We start from the raw sequence: 20,949 nt of genomic DNA, 5'->3' as shown, positions 1-20,949 counted from the left end.
TGACATCTGTCACATTTGACATGGACGTCGTTTGTCAACAGGCTATTCCTACGAGCCAGACGCCATGAAGCAGGTCCACTTCCACGCTGGAAGTGGACCGAGGCACCGGACCCCCCCGTGCGAAAGAGACGGTGTGTTTAGGGTAAGATGGCGAGGGAAAGACCTCCTAGACTCAGGGGATGAATTCACAGCCTTTTAATAAGCTTTTAATAAGGTTTATGAGGCCCATTGAGGGGGCTTTAGCACTGTGTGTTCGCGGCTCCAGCTGTGTTTTTATGCCCAACAATAAAAAGCCAAATGCGCTTCGTCTTTCTTAGTGATGCCTTTATTTCCCACGATGGCGATGGCAGGAAGTCCTATTACAGCATGTGGTCACAGCTAAGACAGCTCACAATACTGAAAACATGGCAACGAATGGCGAGTAACATACATATTGTAGTAAAATAGAGCTAATGGCACAATGCCGCCAAACAATATTTGTATTTTTTTAAATATTTATTTTGAACTCTTTATTATAAACTGCAACGGATGCATGCACTTAAGCCGAATATTATTCTGAATCGTAAAATGTCTTAGTAGCTGTGCAAAAATAACTATATAAAATATATTGCTTTTACAATGAACCAAGGCGCTGTAAATAAATAAACTACACGGCTAACAACAAGCAGATACAAGGAGGATTTACTTCCAATGTTAATGGCCGATTTATAGAATGTACAAACATATTAAACAAATACATTTTCAGAACACCATCTTCAACAAAACTGTGCAGAAAATAAAAACAAATTCAAAATACACGACTGTATACGAGTCAATACACTTGACACAGACCTTCCCTCAAAAGGAAATACGTATTTATAATAATATACACAGAAGTCAGGAGCGACAACATCCTTGCCAGAACATAGGAATGCCCGTCCTTCAACGTCTCCCAAGTGGACTCTCAGCACCGTGGACTCAAACACAGCCGCTGTGTAACATCTCTGCACACTAATAACACGATGCTAGCATAAAGGATCTATTGTTTTAAGCACTTTGAAAAAAAGGCCCTTGATGCATTCTTAAAGTGCTAGCTGTCGCCGTTAAGTCTCTAGGAGTACGGCGTTCTGGACACGCCCACTGAGGTGTCTTCAGCTTGGCTGAACCGTGGAACGTGTTGGCAGAACCGCCAGCCAGCCAGCCAGCGGGCCAGGGGTACAGTCTGTGGTCTGTCTTCACCAAGGGGGGGGGGGGGGGGGGGGGGCAAGCGTTGGTCGCTCATTTGAATCAAACGAAAAACCTTTTAAACAGGTAACACGACCGGGGGTTGGTTGGTTAGAAAAAAAAAAACGAAAATCGTCGAACCTTCTTTTTTTTGCTAGTGTGTGCGATGTGACGACGAACCCCAAAAAATAAATTAGACGTTGGACTCTATAAACGATCGCTTTGGTTTGATGGCGGAGACGTGGAGCGCCGGGTTGTCCCGGGCCGGGTTGTCCCGGGTCAGACCGGGCGGAACGGGCGCCGCGCCCATGAACGGGTGCTGCATGGCCAACGCCGGCTTGGACTGTTTGTAGAAGGCGGCCGCCTGGCAGAACTTATCAGTGAAGTCGTTGCCGTGGACGCCGTTCTGCAGGCTGCCCATGGGCAGGGCAGCGTGGGGGGGGGCGGTCTTGTGCGGCGGCGGTGGCGGCGGCGGCTGCTGCTCCTGGTAAGCGCTCAGCATTTTGCCGAAGGGCAGGTCGCAGCTCATGGACTGCATGCCCAGGCCGCGCCCTGCGCTGTGCCCCATCGGGACGTCCATGGAGTGGTTCTGCCAGGTCCGGCCCCCGCACAACGGGCCCTGGTGGCTCAGCTGCATCTGCTGCATCTGCATCTGCTGCTGCTGCTGCAGCTGCAGCTGCTGCTGAAAGCGGGCCGTCTTATCCATGACGCCCATGAAGGGCCGGGGCTTCCAGTCTCCGCCGGCGCCGCCGCCGGCCGGCTGGCTGTGCTTGGCCTTGTCCGAGGTCTTGGAGCGGACGTCGGGGCCCAGCTTGCCGCTCTCCGACTGGCTGCTGCTGGAGGCCAGGCTGGAGGTGGAGCTGGACACCCTGATGCTGCCGCAGCCCCCCTGGGAGCCGGAGCACCCCGCCTCCTTCCCCGGCTCCAGCAGGGGGCCCGAGCAGGCCAGCCCGTCCAGGGAGGAGCCGGAGTGGCTGGACACGGGCTCCTGGCCCGGGCCCTTAGAGGAGCTGCTGCTGCTGCAGTAGGAGGAGGTCTGGGAGAGGTGCGGCCCGTCGCTGTCGCCGTGGTGGACCATGGCGGTGGTCGCCAGGGAAAAGCGCTCCCCGTACACGGGCTCGTCGGCGGGGGTCGGCAGAGGGCTGATGTCGATGCCGGGGCCCGCCTTCAGCGCGCTGGACATGCGTCTGCTGGGCAGCGGGCTGGAGGGGCCGTACTGCGACTTGGATCCGGCGGGACGCCCCCCCCCGCTCATGTGCTGGTTGGTCTTGACGATCTGTGCCTGCTTGGTGGACTGGAGGACCAGGCCCTGCTGGGCCAGGGCCTCCCGGTGCTCCCGGGGGTACCGGTGCGGGGGCAGCCGGCCGGGCCCCGGGGGCGAGCCGGGCCGGGCCCCGTGGTTCTGGTGGCCGGTGCTCAGCGTCTCGGCGGGCGGGACCCTGCTGAGGGAGTACACGTTCTGGGGCCAGTGGCCCTCGGCCTGCAGGGACTCCTCGTCCTCGTCCTCCTCCTCGTCCTCCTCCTCCTCCAGGATGTTCCTCTGGCCCTCCAGGCTCCTGCAGAGCCGCTGCTCCGGGTGTTCCGCCTGCCCTTCCTCGGGCTCCATGTCCGAGTCGTGGCCCCCGGAGGCCCCCTGGCTAGTGCCGGCGGCCCCGGGCTGGGAGGGCTTGACCTGGGCGCGCTGCATCTGCTTGCACTCCTCCTCCACGCGGGCCAGCAGGCGGCGGATCTCCCGGTTGTTGGGGCACAGCTTGGCCGCCTCGTGCAGGTCGGCCATGGCGGCGGTGAACTGCCTGCGGACGGAGGGGAGAGACGCACGTCGGCCGTGTTCAGACGTTACCCAGACCGGGCACGGCGTTAACCAATCAGAGAGGGTTCGTTCTGAGTGTACACGCAGAGGTTTATTTCCATTGCACGGACACGGCGTGCAATGGAAATAAACCTCTGCGTGTACACTCAGAACGAACCCTCTCTGATTGAGCTTGTTGCTGGGTGGCTTCATGGGTTAACAACGTTGTAGGAGCTGTCAAACTCTTTTAGAACCATCCGTCCTCACTCGAGGCTGTCACAGCGAGTGCCCTCTGCTGGACACAGCTTGGGGTCCCCTTTTGAGTTCTACATCGATGCTCCCTCATCGCATCATTAACAACCGTCAGATATTGACAGATGAAGCATTCGCTGAATTATTTAAATGCTTGAACAAAAATAATGAGTCACACTTTTGAAGGCAAATAGTGTGTGTGTGTGTATACACACAAGATCTCCTCCACTACCAGTGTGAGGTTAGCACCAGAATGCTCACCACACACCGACTCTCGCAGTGGAGAGACGGATTAAACCGTCCAATGAGAGACCAGAGAATGATCAGGTGGCAGAGAGCCAGGACGACGGGTTAGCCCAGCTGCTCTCACGACCAGAGCCCTTGGGATCTTTAGGGACCACAGAGAGTCGCCAAATGTTCATCCACTGTTCTTCCATCCTGGGGAACCGGGGATGTTACTCAGGCCAGACGGACGCGCACCCCCTACTGGCCCAACAACACCACTACCAACTCCGTCTGGTCTCCCATCTTAGGACAGACCATGACCAGCCCTGCTTGGCTTCCAGAGGAATCAGCAGTGCTACGCAGGTAACCGTGGGCCTGAATCAACTCATAGCTGATCATGTTTCAGAGAACCAGGGTTTACCTTTGAAAGAAGTTACAAACTCCCTATGAACTGGCCTCTTGCTCAACATTATGTACATCCAACAGCGCTGCATGCATGATTAGTCCTGCTCTACAAGAAACCGAGATCAGATAAAACAATAAGAATGATCCTAAACATCTCCCGTTTGGGAGATGTCTTGCTGGGTGTGTCCTGGGTGTGGATCCCTGGTCTGGGGTGAAGAGGCCTACCTGCTGCTTCTCTTGGCCCGGGCGCGTGCGTAGTAGGCTTCGTAGGACTTGGGCTTCAGCTCCAGCGCCTTCGAAGCAAACTCCTCAGCCATGCCAAAGTCCTGCAGACAACAAGACACCATCAACTACTGCTCCGGCAAAGCTTTTATCGGGATCATTAGCGAGAAGAAAAGTCGCAATGGTGAGAGTGAAAGTGTGAAAGTAACCAGTTGATCAGGACTTGAAGGCCAGCACTTTGAACCACTCTGCCAGAGCCTAAGAGTAGCCCTTTAGGTTGTCATGGAAAAGTACTACACTTTAAAGAGTCTGGCAGCATGCCACTGTGTATTCAGCGAGCGCTGCTTTACACTCATGCTACCTCATCACCATTAGTACGTTTTAAACTTGACGAAACAATTAGCTCAATGAGAATTTAAGTGATGTCAGGTCCAGATATATTACTTTAATTATTTTCGTTCCAAAAAATACAAATGCATAAATGTGACCATTTAAATGAAGTTTTGATTCATGAAGATACATTTAGTATTTAACAGTCTTAAAAAATAACTTCAACATCGCACACAGCTGACGACTCAAAGGTACAACCAACACTTGAACTGAATCAACAGGCTAGCCAGGAGCAATATTATGATCGCTAATAGCAACACAGCCTGATGCCTTCCACCTAGATCTGTCCACACACTGTCATGTACCGAACACAGAACAGTACAGCAGCCTGTTAACTAGTCCAGTCACTAGTCACCAACTAGTCCTGTTAGCCACCTGTGCTCTCCTTGTGATACAAATTAAACAAGACGCTACGGACACGTCATCGGCTGTTCAGGAGGAAAGACGACCAGCCCGGGGACTCACGTTGGTTTTCCTGCGGCAGCGGGAGAGGTTGAGGTACAGCGAGACCCGGAGCTCTTTGAAGGCTTTCAGGTCGTCTCCGAAGCCCTCCCTGGGAAACTTCCGGAGGGCATACTGGTACCTCTGGGCTGCCTCCTTCATCTTCCCCTTCTGCAACACACAGAGAGAGGAGGAGGAGGAGGGGAGAGGATGAAACGCAGGGAGGACATGAGGAGAGGAGGGAACATGAGGAGAGGATGAAACGCAGTGAGGACATGAGGAGAGGAGGGAACACGAGGAGAGGATGAAACACAGAGAGGACATGAGGAGAGGAGGGAACACGAGGAGAGGATGAAACGCAGTGAGGACATGAGGAGAGGATGAAACGCAGTAAGGACATGAGGAGAGGAGGGAACACGAGGAGAGGATGAAACACCGAGAGGACATGAGGAGAAGAAGAAACACGAGGAGAAGAGAGAAAGGATCACAAGGAGAGGAGAAGAGAGGAGGAGAGGAAAGGAAGAAACACAAAGAGAGGAGAAGAGAGGAGAGGAGGAGAGAGGAGGAGAGGAAAGGAAGAAACACAAAGAGAGGAGAAGAGAGGAGAGGAGGAGAGGAGGGGAGAGGAAAGGAAGAAACACAAGGAGAGGAGAGGAAGAAACAGGAGAGGAGGAAAGGAGACGAGGAAACACGAGGAGAGGATGAACCATGTTGACGAGCAGAACAGAAATAATAAACAAGATGAGGAGATAACGGAGGGCTATTCACACACACACACACACACACACACACACACACACACACACACACACACACACACACACACACACACACACACACACACACACACACACACACACACACACACAGAATGCACCAGAGTGGATCGTCATCCTGCCAGAAAAACTCAATAAGGTAAATGTCATGCATCCATCATGGTTTACTTGTGTGGCAGTACACACTCACACAAACCCACACCGGCAACACACACCACAAACAAACATACATCATTCGTCCTTTCGTCCGTGTGTCCTTCATTGAGCCGTGATGTGCAGAAGGCAACCTCTCTTTCATCCAAATCTAAATTAGATCATCATACCCTCACACATCGTCACATAATGACGCACTGGCCGCACACAGCCCCACACCCCCACATCCTGACACCCTCGCACATCCTCACACTCCCACATCCTCACTCTCACATCCTGACACTCACAGATCGTCACACCCTCACATCCTTATGTCCTGACATCCTCACACTTCCTCAAACTCTCACATCCTCATACTCTCTCACATCCTCAAACTCACATCCTCACACTCCAAGTCCTCGCTCTCACGTCCTGACACTCACAGATCTGCACACCCTCACATCCTTATGTCCTGACATCCTCACACTTCCTCAAACTCTCACACACTCTCACGTCCTCGCACATCCTCAAACTCACATCCTCACACTCACAGCTCATGTCATCAAACATCCTCAAGTCACCTGACGTCCTTATTTCCTCACGGCTTCACACATCTTCCCGTCGTAGCACACTCATGTACTCACACCCACATATCTCCTCACACATTCTCTCATACCTTCACATCCTCCTCGCATTCCTACGTCCTTACAACCCCTCACAACACCCCACCACATCCTCAACCTCACTCAATACTACACAGCATGAAAAGCATCTCGACACACACACACACACACCCACACACACACACACACACACACACGTATGCTTTAGGCGGTAGAGCCAAGTGCTCTGATCAGCTGACCTCGCTACTGTGATCCTAAACATACCGAACGTATAATACACGTGGAACATGTCAAACGGTTCGTACCTTGTAGAGCAGATTTCCCTCCTCCATCAGCTTCTGCAGGAGGATGATGAGGATGTCAGGTTTAGACGTAGCCATGGCCCACGCGGCGTTCCCTGCACACACACACACACACACACACACACACACACACACACACACACACACACACACACACACACACACACACACACACACACACACACACACACACACACACACACACACACACACACACACACGCCAGGTGTTATGTCCGCGGCTCTCCGTCTACAGATAGTGGTTGTATTCACGTTGAATTTGGTACGAGGTAAAGTTACCTAAAGATTGTACCTGATCGATCATAAGGCGATGTTCTGTAGCCTTAGGTTATTTTTTTTAATTGAAAGCAGTTAAAAAGAGAGAGAAGAGTGTTAAAGAGGAAGAGGAGAGGGGGAAGGGCCCACATGCAGGGAGGGGATCAGGTCCCAGCGGACCAATAGAAACCCAGCATCCTAACTAAGATGCCAACCTCTCCCTAGTCACTCAACCTTAGTCCTGCTAAAATGCTACAATGAGTAGCTACACTTCCAACTGTGCTACAGGGAAATATTAAAAGGCTCTCTATTAGCACTTAGCATACACTGCTTACTGCAATACGGGGACCATGAGGATGTTTACTATCAATTTAGCAATTTGCATACACGGCTAATTGAGGAAAAAGGCAGGAGATGTGTCTACTTAGCCCAATCAGTCAGTTGACTGTTGACTAGATGGTGAAGAGGACTGGTGACTAGCTGTTGAACAGGACTGGTGATTAGCTGTTGAACAGGATTGTTGACTAGCTGTTGAACAGGACTGTTGACTAGCTGTTGAACAGGACTGGTGACTGGCTGTTGAACAGGACTGCTGACTAGCTGTTGAACAGGACTGTTGACTAGCTGTTTAACAGGACTGGTGACTAGCTGTTTAACACTATGCTTTCCATTCAGGTGAAGGTCAGGAGGTCGCATTCTTACATCGGCCCAAAAGCACAGAAATTGATTGAAGAACATGCGCATTCAAACAAACACACAAAGAAACACACACACAGGCACATGCACAAACACAGACACACACACACAGAAATAAGAGGACTAAAAGACTACTTTGCTATGGAGTGAGTCACTGAAAGTAAACTAAAACCAAGCATCATCCATTTGACTAAAGTGAATGAATGTAACCGAATGTATCGCGGGGCCATCTAAATGCATCGCTAATGGATGCGTCACATGCACTCGCACGGCGGCTGCTGCTGCTGTCGGCCGGGGTCCAGGCGACCAGGAACTCACCCAGCTTGGCTCCCTTCTTCAGCAGAGTCACCACCACCGACGTGTTCCTGCAGCCGATGGCGCGGTCCAGTGGCCGCATCCCCGAGTAGTCCACGTGCTCCACCACCGCCCCACGCTCCACCAGGTACTGCACCTACAGCAGCAACACAGCACCGCAAGGTCACTACAGTGGTGCACCGAGATTAACACAGCACCGCATGGTCAATACAGTGGTGCACCGAGATTAACACAGCACCGCATGGTCAATACAGTGGTGCACCGAGATTAACACAGCACCGCATGGTCAATACAGTGGTGCACCAACATTAACATAGCACCGCAAGGTCACTACAGTGGTGCAACAACATTAACATAGCACCGCAAGGTCACTACAGTGGTGCACCAACATTAACACAGCACCGCAAGGTCACTACAGTGGTGCAGCAACATTAACATAGCACCGCATGGTCACTACAGTGGTGCAGCTACAGCAGCAACACAGCACTGCAAGGTGCTGTGTCTGAATCTGGTTCTTGACTCTTTTGACTTTCAGCTGGAATCCAAAGTGGATCACAGTGTGTTAAGATGTTATTGATGAGCAGGTAAGGGGTTAGGCATCTTGCTCAAGGCCTTCAGACATTAGGGCTCCAACCTGAAACCTGTGCTGTGTTCCAATATCCATACTATCCGTACTTACTAGCCTTTGTTTGAGTACGTAGGGCGTTTCCAATTCAGATCAGGCGAAAATAAGTGTACTGAAAGGACCCGGATGGTTTACTCAAATCGGTCAAATCGCGAAGTGTGGATCGATGCACACTTTTCGTACTCAACGGCAGCCATCTAAGCTACGTAGCGGAAGAGGGCGGAGCCAGGCTGAGCCAAAGTCGGCGCATTTTCCACATAGCCTGCATTAATACAGACATTTTGTAGTTTTTATATATGTATAGCTTTTTATAGCTGCTAGACGTGAAGAGTTCACCGTTCAAAGTGGGATGTTTATTGCGGGGGAGGAGCCGCGGCGGCAGTCGTGATCGTAATTTCCAGGTTACTGCACCACGGAGTATTAAATTTGGAACACCAACATCTGAAAATTAGCGCACTTAGTGATAGTGTACTAGTGTACCATGTTAAGTCTACTCATGGAAGTATGGATATTGGAACACAGCACAGACACTTTAACCCCCAGACTCTACTGCCCCCTGCAGGAGAGCCTCCTGCCGTTCCGAGACCAATCGTTGTTATCTGTGAGCGGCCGACGTACGATGTCTGCGTCTCCGTAGAAGGCGGCCAGGTCCAGCGGTGTGCGTCCGTTCTTGTCCGTGTGGTCGATGAGGGCCCCTTGCTCCACCAGGAACTGCACCACGTTCTGATGGCCCTTCAGACACGCCCAGCTCAGCGGCGTCAGGCCCTCCTTGTCCACCGAGGTCAGAGACGCGCCTACGGACGGAACAGCAGCAGTCAATCGCGGGCTCCATCAACTCCGCTCACTTTGTTCCGTTATCCTCAGCTGAGGAACGGTGCCGACAAATATTTCCCCCGGGATCAATTAAGAAATCTGAATCTGAGTGTTAATTAAAACAATACAAGTCACCGACAGTACATTGTGGATCCGTGGGAATCGCTAGAGGCAAGGACTTTTATGCAATCAATGTCAATTATAGAGCAGCAACGACTGTAACACGCACACACACACACACACACACACACACACACACACACACACACACACACACACACACACACACACACGCACACACACACACACACACACACACACACACACACACACACAGGGAACTTGCCCTTAATATAAAAACCGGACAACATGTAAAACGATTGGAGATGTTGGCGGGGAGTTAAGATGAACGAGTGCAGTCGTGTTAATGTGTTGTCGTGACGTCACGATACATCACGGCCCGCTAATTCTATCCAGATGACTCTGGCGGTGTCGCCGCGGCAGGACGTGACGGATGAAGGGGACGACCGGTGGAGACCGGTCCATTAGTTACCGTCGCCATGGTTACGCTGGCCATAAGGGAGGCGGGGCTGAGTCACCGCTGAGTGGTGTCAGCAGTGGGTCCTTCATTTAGATATTATGTTGGGGCAATCACCTCATTATATTTGTGTAACTTTCAGTTAATTAAAAGAGAAAACGGTGGATCATTTTGTGGCATGGCTCAGCTGGCGCTAGTTGTGATGGAGTCTTTTATTTGGCAGCACTGTATATATGTGTTAGAACTGAGTGTTGTACCTTTAGTGAGCAGGAAGTCCACGGTGCTGAGGTGTCCTTCGCAGGCAGCCACCATCAGCAGAGTCCGGCCCTGCTTGTCGCTGATGTTCACATCCGCACCGTGCTGCAGCAACAGCTCTGCAATCTGCCACACACACAAAGGTCAAACAGAGAGTTCAGTCTGACTTCGAAGTTAGCAGCCTTAGAGAGAGAGAGAGACTGACAGAGAGAAAGAGAGAGAGAGAGAGAGAGAGAGAGAGAGAGAGAGAGAGAGAGAGAGAGAGAGAGAGAGAGAGAGAGAGAGAGAGAGAGCGAACGAGAGAGAGAGAGAGAGCAAACGAGAGAGAGAGACCGACAGAGAGAGAGAGAGAGAGAGCAAACGAGAGAGAGAGCAAACGAGAGAGAGAGCAAACGAGAGAGAGAGAGAGAGAGAGAGAGAGAGAGAGAGAGAGAGAGCAAACGAGAGAGAGAGAGAGCAAACGAGAGAGGGACAGAGAGAGCAAAAGAGAGAGAGAGAGAGAGCAAACGAGAGAGAGAGAGCAAACGAGAGAGAGAGAGAGAAAGAGAGCAAACAAGAGAGACCGACAGAGAGAGCGAGAGAGCAAACGAGAGAGAGAGAGAGAGAGAGAGAGCAAACAAGAGAGAGAGAGGGAGAGAGAGAGAGCGTACGAGAGAGAGCGAACGCGAGAGCGAGAGAGAGAGAGAGAGAGAGAGAGCGCGGTTAGCTCAGAGGTGTAAGGGAGAGAGAGGGTCAGGGGTCAGGGGTCGGGCAGGGCGCTCACCTGCCAGTGTCCCTGTCTGACGGCGCAGAAGAGCGGCGCCACCCCGCGGCGGTTGGCCTGCTGCACGGCGGCGCCCTCCTCCAGCAGGTAGACGCACACCTCCAGCTTCCCCCGCCCCGCCGCCGCCGTCAGGGCTGGGGGCGCAGCGCAGCATGGTTAGCATGGTTAGCTTGGTTAGCTTGGCTAGCGCCGATCCCGTTGTCAACACAGCACCATTTGTTTAAAGGGGACATGTGATACCACCAGGTGTGAGTGTGATTGGCCGTTACATGCCGTTCGGATAATCTGCCCCTTCTGACATCACTAGTGGGCGTGTCCACCTAGATGTGTGACTGATAGATGAGCAACGTTTGCTACAGTCCACTGGGTAGGCTGGTAGGCTGATCTATCCAGCATGCATCTAGGTGGACACGCCCACTAGTGCTGTAAGTAGACCTCATCAGCAGTCATGATGTTGCTATGGTCCAATCCCATTTCTACCCCTTACCCCTTCCCCTTCCCCCTTGTTTTGAAGGGGTAAGGGGTAGAAATGGGATTGGGCCTAAGTATAGCATTCTGACAATTAGCATTATACTTTAGCAATTTTAGTGCTGAGAACAGATGCTGGAAGTTTGTTGTGGCAACAAAAACCCAACAATTATAGATGGTTATTAAAATGACATCCCGCCCCCTCAAAAGAAGCCGTCTCAGTCATTTCAGATTAAGAAGAGTGCACTGATCTACCCGCACATTTTTCATTCGAGCATTAGACAACAAAGAAAAACATCACAAACACCCTTCCTTAATTGAACATAATGCTGTTACAAAAAAAGAAACTCAACTGAAACCCAGCGAATCGTAAAACAGAAAAATGACAGCTTATCGCTCACACTTAGACTGTGGACTCTAGCGCGGCTTCTCCTCAGAAAGCCAAACCAAACTATCTATGACGTTTGCAGCGGGCCAATATTGACAGAGCGACCGGGAGTACGGTGACAGATTGGGGAGGTCTTAAAATAGCATTAGCAGCCTTAAAGACACCCCGATCCACACCGGGCAGAACACCGCAATTCCGCACCAAGGTCACCTCGCGAAGGCTTTGAGAGCTCATCGGGTCCCTGACCTGAATCCACCCATCTGCACGGAGCTCATCCCAGATCCCAAACCAGCCCTGCCTCCACCTTCTGCATCACAACACGGAGAGAGATCTCAATGTAGGACGGAGCAAACACACTGGCTTCACAAACTCTGCAGCAGAAGCAGAGGTGGCTTCACTTGTCCTGGATGACTGAATGAGTTCACGGACACACAGGTCTCGGCGTGGCCAGGTGGAAGTGTTCCACTTAGTGACAAAGTCCCGTAAAGGGCGAACGCGCCTCACCACTCTTAAATGTCACCTACTTGTGACGCATGATCGCGTCCGGGAAATAAGAAACACAAAGTGCATGGGATTTCCTCCATCCAATCCAGGCGATATTAATCTCAGCGCTGCAGGTTTTGCAGGTACTGTGGGTTCTGCGGGTCACGGGTTCTCTCTGGGCCACTGCAGGTGAGGCGCAGAGAGAGAGAAGGAGATCTTTTGAGATGTTTTCCATCCATTGCACTTCAAGCAAGACAAACTCCAGCTAAAGCCCTACTTCAGCAGGAGTTTTCTACTTCACCAATTCAGACGGTAATTATCTCAACGCTCCAGGTTTTGCAGGTTCTTTGGGTTCTGTTGGTTCCGCGGGTCATGTCTGCATGGCTCAGATGAGGCCAAGAGACGGAGAAGGAGATCTGATGAGAGGTTTTCATTGCCTGGTAAGCAAGACAACCACCAGCTGAGTCAGTTAGCAGCATCTTAGGATAGCCTCCAGTGAACTGGGAGCATTTGTGGGTTTGTGTGTGTGTGAGCTTAATAAAGTGTATTTCTGTCTTCCTGCGTAGCATCAGACTATTGTGGTCTTTATCTTCCTCGAGGAAGACGAGTTGGTGGTGGTGGTGGTGGTGGGGGGGGGAGACACACACACACACACCACCATGCTTCCCCTCAGCCCCGGCTACGAAACACCCCCATCAACATCACGCTGCGGGGTCCCAGCGCACCATAAACAACAGCGCTAACTAGTTACCCGAGGCGGCATTCATCCTGACGCCGCAGTGAGAAATGGTATCGTTTAAACGGATCCCCGCTGTGCAAGCAGGAGACACGGGGAGAAAACATTGCATCGGCGCGGCCGTTCGTCTTGCTGCGTTTGGTTGCGATGACGAGGCGTGGGTAACAAGAGGGCTCCTCTACATTATTGCACAATCACCCCTCAATTTGTACGTTCGTACAAACAGCCTCTTGTGTGAGGGCTTATTAAACACCCTATTAAATACATTAGGAAGGTTTGATCGATGCTGGAGGAGTTCATCAGGGAGGGGGGATGCACCAGCAGCATTAAGAGAAGTATAATTAATCCATTTTCATGCAAATGAGAAGTGTCTTTCTTTAGCTCAAGAGCAGATTTTCACAGATTTAGTAAAAGTATAATCATTGTGTCAAAATTATTCCAACAATTACATACAGGCAAAAGAAGAGTTTTCTAGTTACACACCTTTAGGGCAGCTACCTTTTATAAGCGCACAAAAGTCTGCATACATCTACACATTCACGTGTTTCACAAAGGGCAGGAAAGCTAATTTTCATTCATTCATGCAAATTACGTTGGCCTGGCTCTGGGTAATTTCGAACAGGAACATCCTGCATAAAAGGGATTACATTTTTTTTACAAATGTCCTAGTTTTTCTGATCATTACAGATTCAATGAGCTGGCAACTATTGACAGACAGATTGATCAGTCTCAGTCAATAAACTAGCTCATGAATAATACTAGATCAATTATATTAGAGGAATAATTAATGAATAATTAATAATTAACTACATTAATAATACTACACAATGAATAAAAGATGAATAGTGCTCCGATCTAGGTAGTCCTGGTCTAGGTAGACAAGGTCTAGGTAGTCTAGCTCTAGGTAGAGAGTCTCTCGGTAAAATAGCGCTAGTTGGACCAGCTCTAGGTAGTGAAGCTGTAGCATTCTGAGCAGGCTTTTTTCCCTGGACTTTGCAGGGCTGTGGAATGCAATCTTGCCTCTATTCAAACGTGAGAGGCACTCACACTGGCCCTATTTGCATAGAAATGTTATTTTTCAGTGAATTTTAAATAGAAATAAGATTTTTCCCTGAGACTGCTTGTCGTTTACTGAGGGAATCATTTCAGGTCCAATTATTCAAGGCCATATCTCCGTCTCCGCTTTAGACTGCAGGTTGAGACAAGGTTAGAATAACAATTCTGCATAATGAATTGCGCGATAGAACCCCAGAAACAAAACAATTTGGGTTATAACAGTGACTCAACCAATCTGCTGCTGCCTTATCAGCCCGCCCCCTACCCACACACACACACACACACACACACACACACACACACACACACACACACACACACACACACACACACACACACACACACACACACACACACACACAAAGCAGCAAGCCGTTATGTCGACTCAGAGAAAAAGTCTCGTCTCCTCACTCATCAAGCGACAAAGCAGTAAGCAGACGAGACATCGCCATCACGCGGTCCTCTCTCAACGCTGTCTGCTGTAAGAGAGACCTGTTCTGGGCTGGCAGGCGGGCCGGAGGCAGGGGACTAGCCCTGTGCGGCGAGGCTCCTTGCGTTGCAGGTGACCCACGGGGCGACCCTGCTCTCCTCACCATTACCGGCCTGACCGGCGTCTCTGGCCCTACAGAGGGGGATTCTGCCGGGGGGCACGAGAGTCTGATGTGGGGGGGGGGGAGCGGTGTGTGGCGCAGAGTTGTTGGCTACGGAAAAACTCTGCTCGCTCGGGCTGCTTTTAAGTCCCGCCCCGCCAGAGAGCTAACACACACACACACACGTGCGCGCGTTTATCTGTGCCTTGGGGTTTTAGGCCAGTGTTAAAAATTCAGGACATGCATTTTGAAGTAATACCAATTAGGGAGGTGTCGGTACACCAAAGAGTTTGTTGTTGTTGCGCGACTTTGCCGGTGTGTAGAGGTATTTGTTCAGGTTCAAGGTCTGTTAAGCCGTGATTTATTTTTACACTACAAAGCCGAATTTGCAATACGTTTTCTTTTTTTGAGTTGCCAAGTTAGGTATGCATCACCCGCCGCCACTTTATCAACGCCGACTCCTTTGTTACTTTTCCAGGAAACTCTTTTGAACACCGTGTTGCTTTCTTCCTCTCCGCAGTCCAGAGGTTCTGTTCATCTCATTAGTCAGAGACGAGTCCCCCGCTCAAAGTTACCGGCCCTCCGGTATCAGGAAGGAAACGGAACAAAGCATTTTCAAATCTTTGTTCACCGATTAAACACTGTCCCACAGAATTCTCCGGAGAGATGGGAGATGAGAATTGATCATTCAGAGCTTGTTCCATCGATAACATTTCGCCGCTGCGCTGAAGCGTCGCTGGCCAAAGTGTTTGAGTGTCTGAATGTGTTAAAGTGTTCAATTAAAGAGCCGAGGCCAAGCGACTTCTAAAGAGAAAAGCACGACGCCATTTAGCGGAAGTAAACCGAAAGCAATAGTTCGGAAAAATATACTGAAGCAGAGGACGCCAGTTACCCCAAAGTAAAACAGACAGGCAAAGTCAGTCCGACTCCAAAGCGAACTCTTTACTTTCAGTTCATCAACCCCTGAAGCACCCTGTGCGAGCACTGCAGAGCAGGACGGAGACCAGAGGGTCTCGTCTAGTGGTCAGCGTCCAGACACAGGGAACCGCGGGGAGCTAATACGGACTGGAGCGGTGGTGCGGTGGAACAGATGGACCCTCACGTACCTGTCTCTCCCCACAGCGTATCATGCTCGTCCATTTGCACCGCATGCTCATTAGTCAACGCCAGCAAGTCCCGCACGACCTGCCAAACACAAACCTTTGATTAATGGCGGTTTTCACAAGCATACGATATCAAGCAAACCTGGGGAAGGAGTTCTGCTGTGGCGGCGTGTTTTCTGATCTTTTTTTGCCCAGCGGTAAAGGAGCCGACCCGTCTTGGGACGGCTCGGTTGAGGCGGGGTGAGGTGTCAGGTGACGTGCACAGAGTGAGTATCCAGGGGGCGGCCGACTGCTAGGCCGTGAAGCTCAGTGACCCATCTGAAGGGCTTCTACCTCTGGCCTCGGCAGAGCTCCACCGCGATGCGGGTCGGGAGCTTTTACCGCTAGCATTCAGCGGTGTACTGCGCCAGGCCAGGGCTGCGCGACCCGGCTAACTGCTAATCTGCTGGCTGGGTTAAGTGGGGTACAGCTAGTGCTGTTTGCTAGCAGTGGTGAGGACCATGGAAGGAAAAAAACTGAAACTGGAGCATGAGAGGTGAGCTACTATGTGTATGTGTATGTGTGTAAGAGTGTGTTTGTGTCTGAGTGAGTGAGTGAGTGAGTGAGTGAGTGAGTGAGTGAGTGAGTGTGTGTGTCGGCGCATGATCCCCATGCGTGTGTGTGCGTGCGTGCGTGTGTGTGTATGTGTGTATATCTGTGTATATGTGCGTATGCGTATGTTTGTCATGCAGGTGCACGCTCCCCGGGGTGACGGGTGCGTTTGTGTGTGCGGGTGCCTTGCTGACCTGCGTGTGCCCCATGCTGGCCGCTGCCACCAGGGCCTGCTGCAGGGCCTTGCCCTTCTGCCCTCCGGGGCCCTGCTGCTCTCCGGGGCCCCAGTCCAGCTCCAGGAGGTACTGCAACACCTCTGCGTGGCCCCGCAGGGCCGCGTGCACCAGGGCACACTGCCCGCTCTTATCCACGTGGTCCAGCTGCGCAACAAACGGTAAACGGACCGCATTTATACAAACGCTTTTCCAACCAGTAGCCACTCTAAGCACTTTACACTATTGACTAACATTCGCCCGTTCATGCACACGTTCACACACCGACGGCGGCATCGACCGTGCAAAGCGACAGCCGGCTAGTCGGGAGCAGTGAGGATAAGGGGGTCTTGCTCAGTGACACCTTGACACTAGGAGGATCGAACTAGCGACCGCCCTGTTCCCAGCCGACCCGCTCTACCTCCTGAGCCACATGCCACAACACAGCCTTAACGTCAGCTGAGGTTTCTGCCTTCACCCAGATACGTACATACATACATACTGTGATGGATGTAGCAATCAATTTTATATAGTAACCGACCGATACATTGCTAATTAAGTATTTTGAATTAAGTCGTTTATTCTACTTTTTGGTAATGAGTGCTAATAGCGGCCGCAGGTGCAGAACAACGCAGTGTTGGAGGGATTTAAAACAAGGAGAGTGCGGCCTGTGAGTTTGTAATTAAACACAGGAGGACTTTTCTCGGGGCAAGCGCATACAACAAAATGTATGATTTTTTTGCAGCGATCACGACCGTGTCCTGCGACGCATTTGTCTCCAAACTTTCGTCTCCAAACATTCGTCTCTAAACATTCATCTCCAAACTTTCGCCTCGTAACATTTGTATGTGAACACCCAGCAGACTCTCTACACCGGTAACGTCCGTACCCCCCAGTGGGTCCCAGCGTCCGTCCCCCCCTGGCATACCTTGGCGCCCCGCATGCAGAGCAGGCTGACCAGGCCCAGATGGCCGGCGGCCGACGAGAAGCAGAGCGGGCTCATGCCGTTCTCCGAGACCACGTCCACGCTGGCGCCGAACTCCAGCAGCAGCGCTGCCATCTCCAGGTGGCCCAGGTGGGACTGGACGCACAGCACCGGGGAGTTGGTCAACACCTCCGTGCGGTAGTTCACGTTGGCCCCGCCCAGCATCAGCAGCCGGCTCACCTGATTGGGTCACATCGACGAGGTCAAGTTGAGTCAAGTTACTTTATCGTCAAATGCACAACTTTACTGGCAAAGCAGTCATGGCTGGCCATATGATGTTTGTGTCCCAAACTCTCCTTAACAATGCAATAGCATAAAAAATAGAATAAAGTAAAAAATAGTATAAAAAAGAGTAAAGGCGAGGACAGGTAGTGAGGGTTAAGTAACCAACAAAACAAATTTTTTAGGATTTCTAATAACATTTAATCCATCCCATGGATGGCCGATGGAAGTATAGGGAGGTATTCCATCATTCCAAAGCAACTAATACTTAAAGGAATTAAAGAGTAATTAACGCAGTAAGGTGATGCTTGAGGTTGAGCCGGATGAATGTTGGATTAGGAGGCATAATGTACAGTACTGATTTACATGAATGATTAACTTCCCTGGACGGAACAAGGTCACTTCACTATGTAGCAGCATGACCAACATCATACTTTAAGAGAGAGAGAGAGAGAGAGAGAGAGAGAGAGAGAGAGAGAGAGAGAGAGAGAGAGAGAGAGAGAGAGAGGAGGAAGGGAGGGAGGTAGGGAGGGAGGGAGAGAGAGAGAGAGTGTGTGAAAGAGGGAGTATGAGAGTGTGAGAGAGAGAGAGAGAGTGAGTGTGTGAAAGGGGGAGTATAAGAGTGTGAGAGAGAGAGAGAGAGAGAGAGAGAGAGAGAGAGACAGAGAGAGAGAGAGAGAGAGAGAGAGAGAGAGAGAGAAAAAGAAAGAAAGAAAGAAAGAAAGAAAGAAAGAAAGAAAGAAAGAAAGAAAGAAAGAAAGAAAGAAAGAAAGAAAGAAAGAAAGAAATGAATGAATGAATGAATGAATGAATGAATTTATGAATGAATGAGAGAGAGAGAACAAGTGATGAGTCCCCACTTTAGTGCTGATGCTGAGGTACCATCATGTTTCTAGTAGACAGAGCTCATCACTCAGCCTAACGACTTCCTGAAAGGCCAACGTGACTCTTATCCTCGTCTTTGGGGAGCAGAGTGGAAAGCAAACACATCGCCGGGATGATCCAAAGTATTAAGAAGCTAATAAATAAATAACATGTCCAGGCGCCACCATTATCGTGGCCTTCCTGTTTATTAAATGACTGCTAATCTCAGCGGGTGGGGGGTAATTACTGGGCCTTATCCTCGCTGCAGAGACAAGACGGATCAGACTAACGACTGGGGAGGAAGACACAAATGCATCTCTCGTCTCCACGGCGACATCAATCAGCGAGGCTAACTCATCACCCTGAGAGAATGCTTTCAGGAACTCACCTCCGGGCACACACACACACACCCTGACACCATCAGTGGTATTAAAAAGCCCTGGGGGGGGACCGTGCTGAGAGCAGATGCCAGCAGTTTCAGGACACAATCATTCAGTGTGATTGGATAGTCTGTAGGTATCATGGACCAGGTAGGATGTGTGCATGTCCTAGAGAGTTTGTGTTTGGGTCACTGTTCCACACTGTTCCTCAGAGAGGAGTGTGTGTGTGTGTGTGTGTACCTTGACGTTAGGTGTGTACAGGTTCCTCAGAGAGGTGTGTGTGTGTGTGTGTGTGTGTGTGTGTGTGTGTGTGTGTGTGTGTGTGTGTGTGTGTGTGTGTACCTTGACGTTGGGTGTGTACAGGTTCCTCAGAGAGGACAGGGCGGCTGACAGGCCGTCTGCGCTGCAGCTGATCCAGAGAGCCTGAAGGACACTGGAGGACACGCCCGTCCTCTTACTCTGACCCTGGATGGAGAGCACACACACACACACACACACACACACACACACACACACACACACACACACACACACACACACACACGCACACAGAGCAAACACACACACACACACGCACACACAGAAACACACACTCACACACACAGAGATGCACGCACACACAGACAGAGAGAGACACAGAATACACAAACACACACACACACAAACGGATACACACACACACATACACACACAAGCACGCACACACAGACACAGAATACACAAACACACACACAAACAGACACACACAAACACACACAGAGATGCACGCAAACACGCACACAAACGGACGGACACACACACACACAGACACACAACAAAAATCGATGAAACACAACACATCATATCCCCATCTCGATGCTTATGTTACACTATATTATCATCTCATAAATAAACCACACACACATACATACAGAAACCCAGTGATACTGCTGCATATGTAATGCCGCCCATGCTGTGCTACCTTGAAGATATGAGCTTTGAGGATGTGGTGGCCCAGCTCCATCGTCTGCTGCCGGTTCAGCTTGCCCTCCTGCCGGGACAGCATGAAGGCCATGAGGGCGTGGCCGCTCCTGCAGAACAAACACAGGCTACGTTCAGCGAGCAACCACACACTGCGGCACTCATGCAAAACGTCAATACATAAATACATGTAGCAATCCAGCTCGGATAGGCCTCGGAATGAACCTCGTGTTGTATGCTTTAAGCAACACTGTACGTTTTCGGAAGACTTATCATCCTCATGCTGTTGTCAATACTAAAGCTCATGCTAACCATAATGCTAACGCTAGACATAATGCTAATGCTAAACCTAATACTAATGCCAAACTAATATCACTACTCATGCTAAACCCAATTTTAATGCTAAGCCCAATGCTCATGCTAAACCTAATGATAATTTAAGTATGTTTCTCATATGCATGCACTGGTTTAGTTATAGTTATAGTCGGCCGCCTTAAATAAAATAGTTCTTGACAGAGAAATGCAATTCCGTTGTCCATTTATTGCCTCCATTCAACACATGTCAGTAACGCATGAGGGAGGTAGGACTGGAGACACTGGAACGACAGTTCAGGTCTGCATTTAACTGGCAGTGATCAGTGAAGAGTGATCAGACTATACCTGAGCACACTAGAGCACTTACTCCAATCAAGAGGGTTATATAAGGTCAATGATCTCTAAGCCCTCTAGGGGCACTGTTCCTCAGCAGAAACACCTAACGCTTCACAACGATAACGCTCAACCTAATACTATGGCCAACACTCATGCTAAACCTAATGCTAATGCTAACACTGGTGCTAAGTCTTAACCCAGTACTAATCGCATCTCATAA

General features: G+C 50.6%; 1 protein-coding gene across 3 annotated transcripts in view; it reads right to left on the bottom strand.

Annotated features, from left to right (window-relative positions):
• Window positions 1-307: 307 nt before the first annotated feature.
• The window catches only part of LOC132448681 (protein TANC1-like), a 37,658-nt gene continuing 17,016 nt past the window's right edge, over window positions 308-20,949 (bottom strand). For 2 of the 3 annotated variants that reach the window (XM_060040155.1, XM_060040156.1), the window contains exons 6-19: window positions 20,080-20,188; window positions 19,461-19,583; window positions 17,596-17,832; window positions 16,650-16,835; window positions 15,868-15,946; window positions 11,041-11,174; window positions 10,280-10,403; window positions 9,290-9,465; window positions 8,050-8,182; window positions 7,073-7,102; window positions 6,764-6,855; window positions 4,952-5,098; window positions 4,100-4,200; window positions 308-2,996 (exon numbers count right to left, since the gene is read on the bottom strand). In XM_060040155.1, coding sequence (XP_059896138.1) covers window positions 1,397-2,996; window positions 4,100-4,200; window positions 4,952-5,098; window positions 6,764-6,855; window positions 7,073-7,102; window positions 8,050-8,182; window positions 9,290-9,465; window positions 10,280-10,403; window positions 11,041-11,174; window positions 15,868-15,946; window positions 16,650-16,835; window positions 17,596-17,832; window positions 19,461-19,583; window positions 20,080-20,188 — 3,271 coding nt within the window. In that variant the 3' untranslated portion in view covers window positions 308-1,396. The remainder of the gene's footprint in view (window positions 2,997-4,099; window positions 4,201-4,951; window positions 5,099-6,763; window positions 6,856-7,072; window positions 7,103-8,049; window positions 8,183-9,289; window positions 9,466-10,279; window positions 10,404-11,040; window positions 11,175-15,867; window positions 15,947-16,649; window positions 16,836-17,595; window positions 17,833-19,460; window positions 19,584-20,079; window positions 20,189-20,949) is intronic. The other variant, XM_060040157.1, reaches the window with a different exon arrangement.

This window comes from Gadus macrocephalus, chromosome 20 (genome assembly GCF_031168955.1).
Source record: "Gadus macrocephalus chromosome 20, ASM3116895v1".
Lineage (NCBI taxonomy): Eukaryota > Metazoa > Chordata > Actinopteri > Gadiformes > Gadidae > Gadus > Gadus macrocephalus.
Note: the sequence above shows the minus strand (reverse complement) of the source record. Positions and strands in the feature narration are given on the sequence as shown.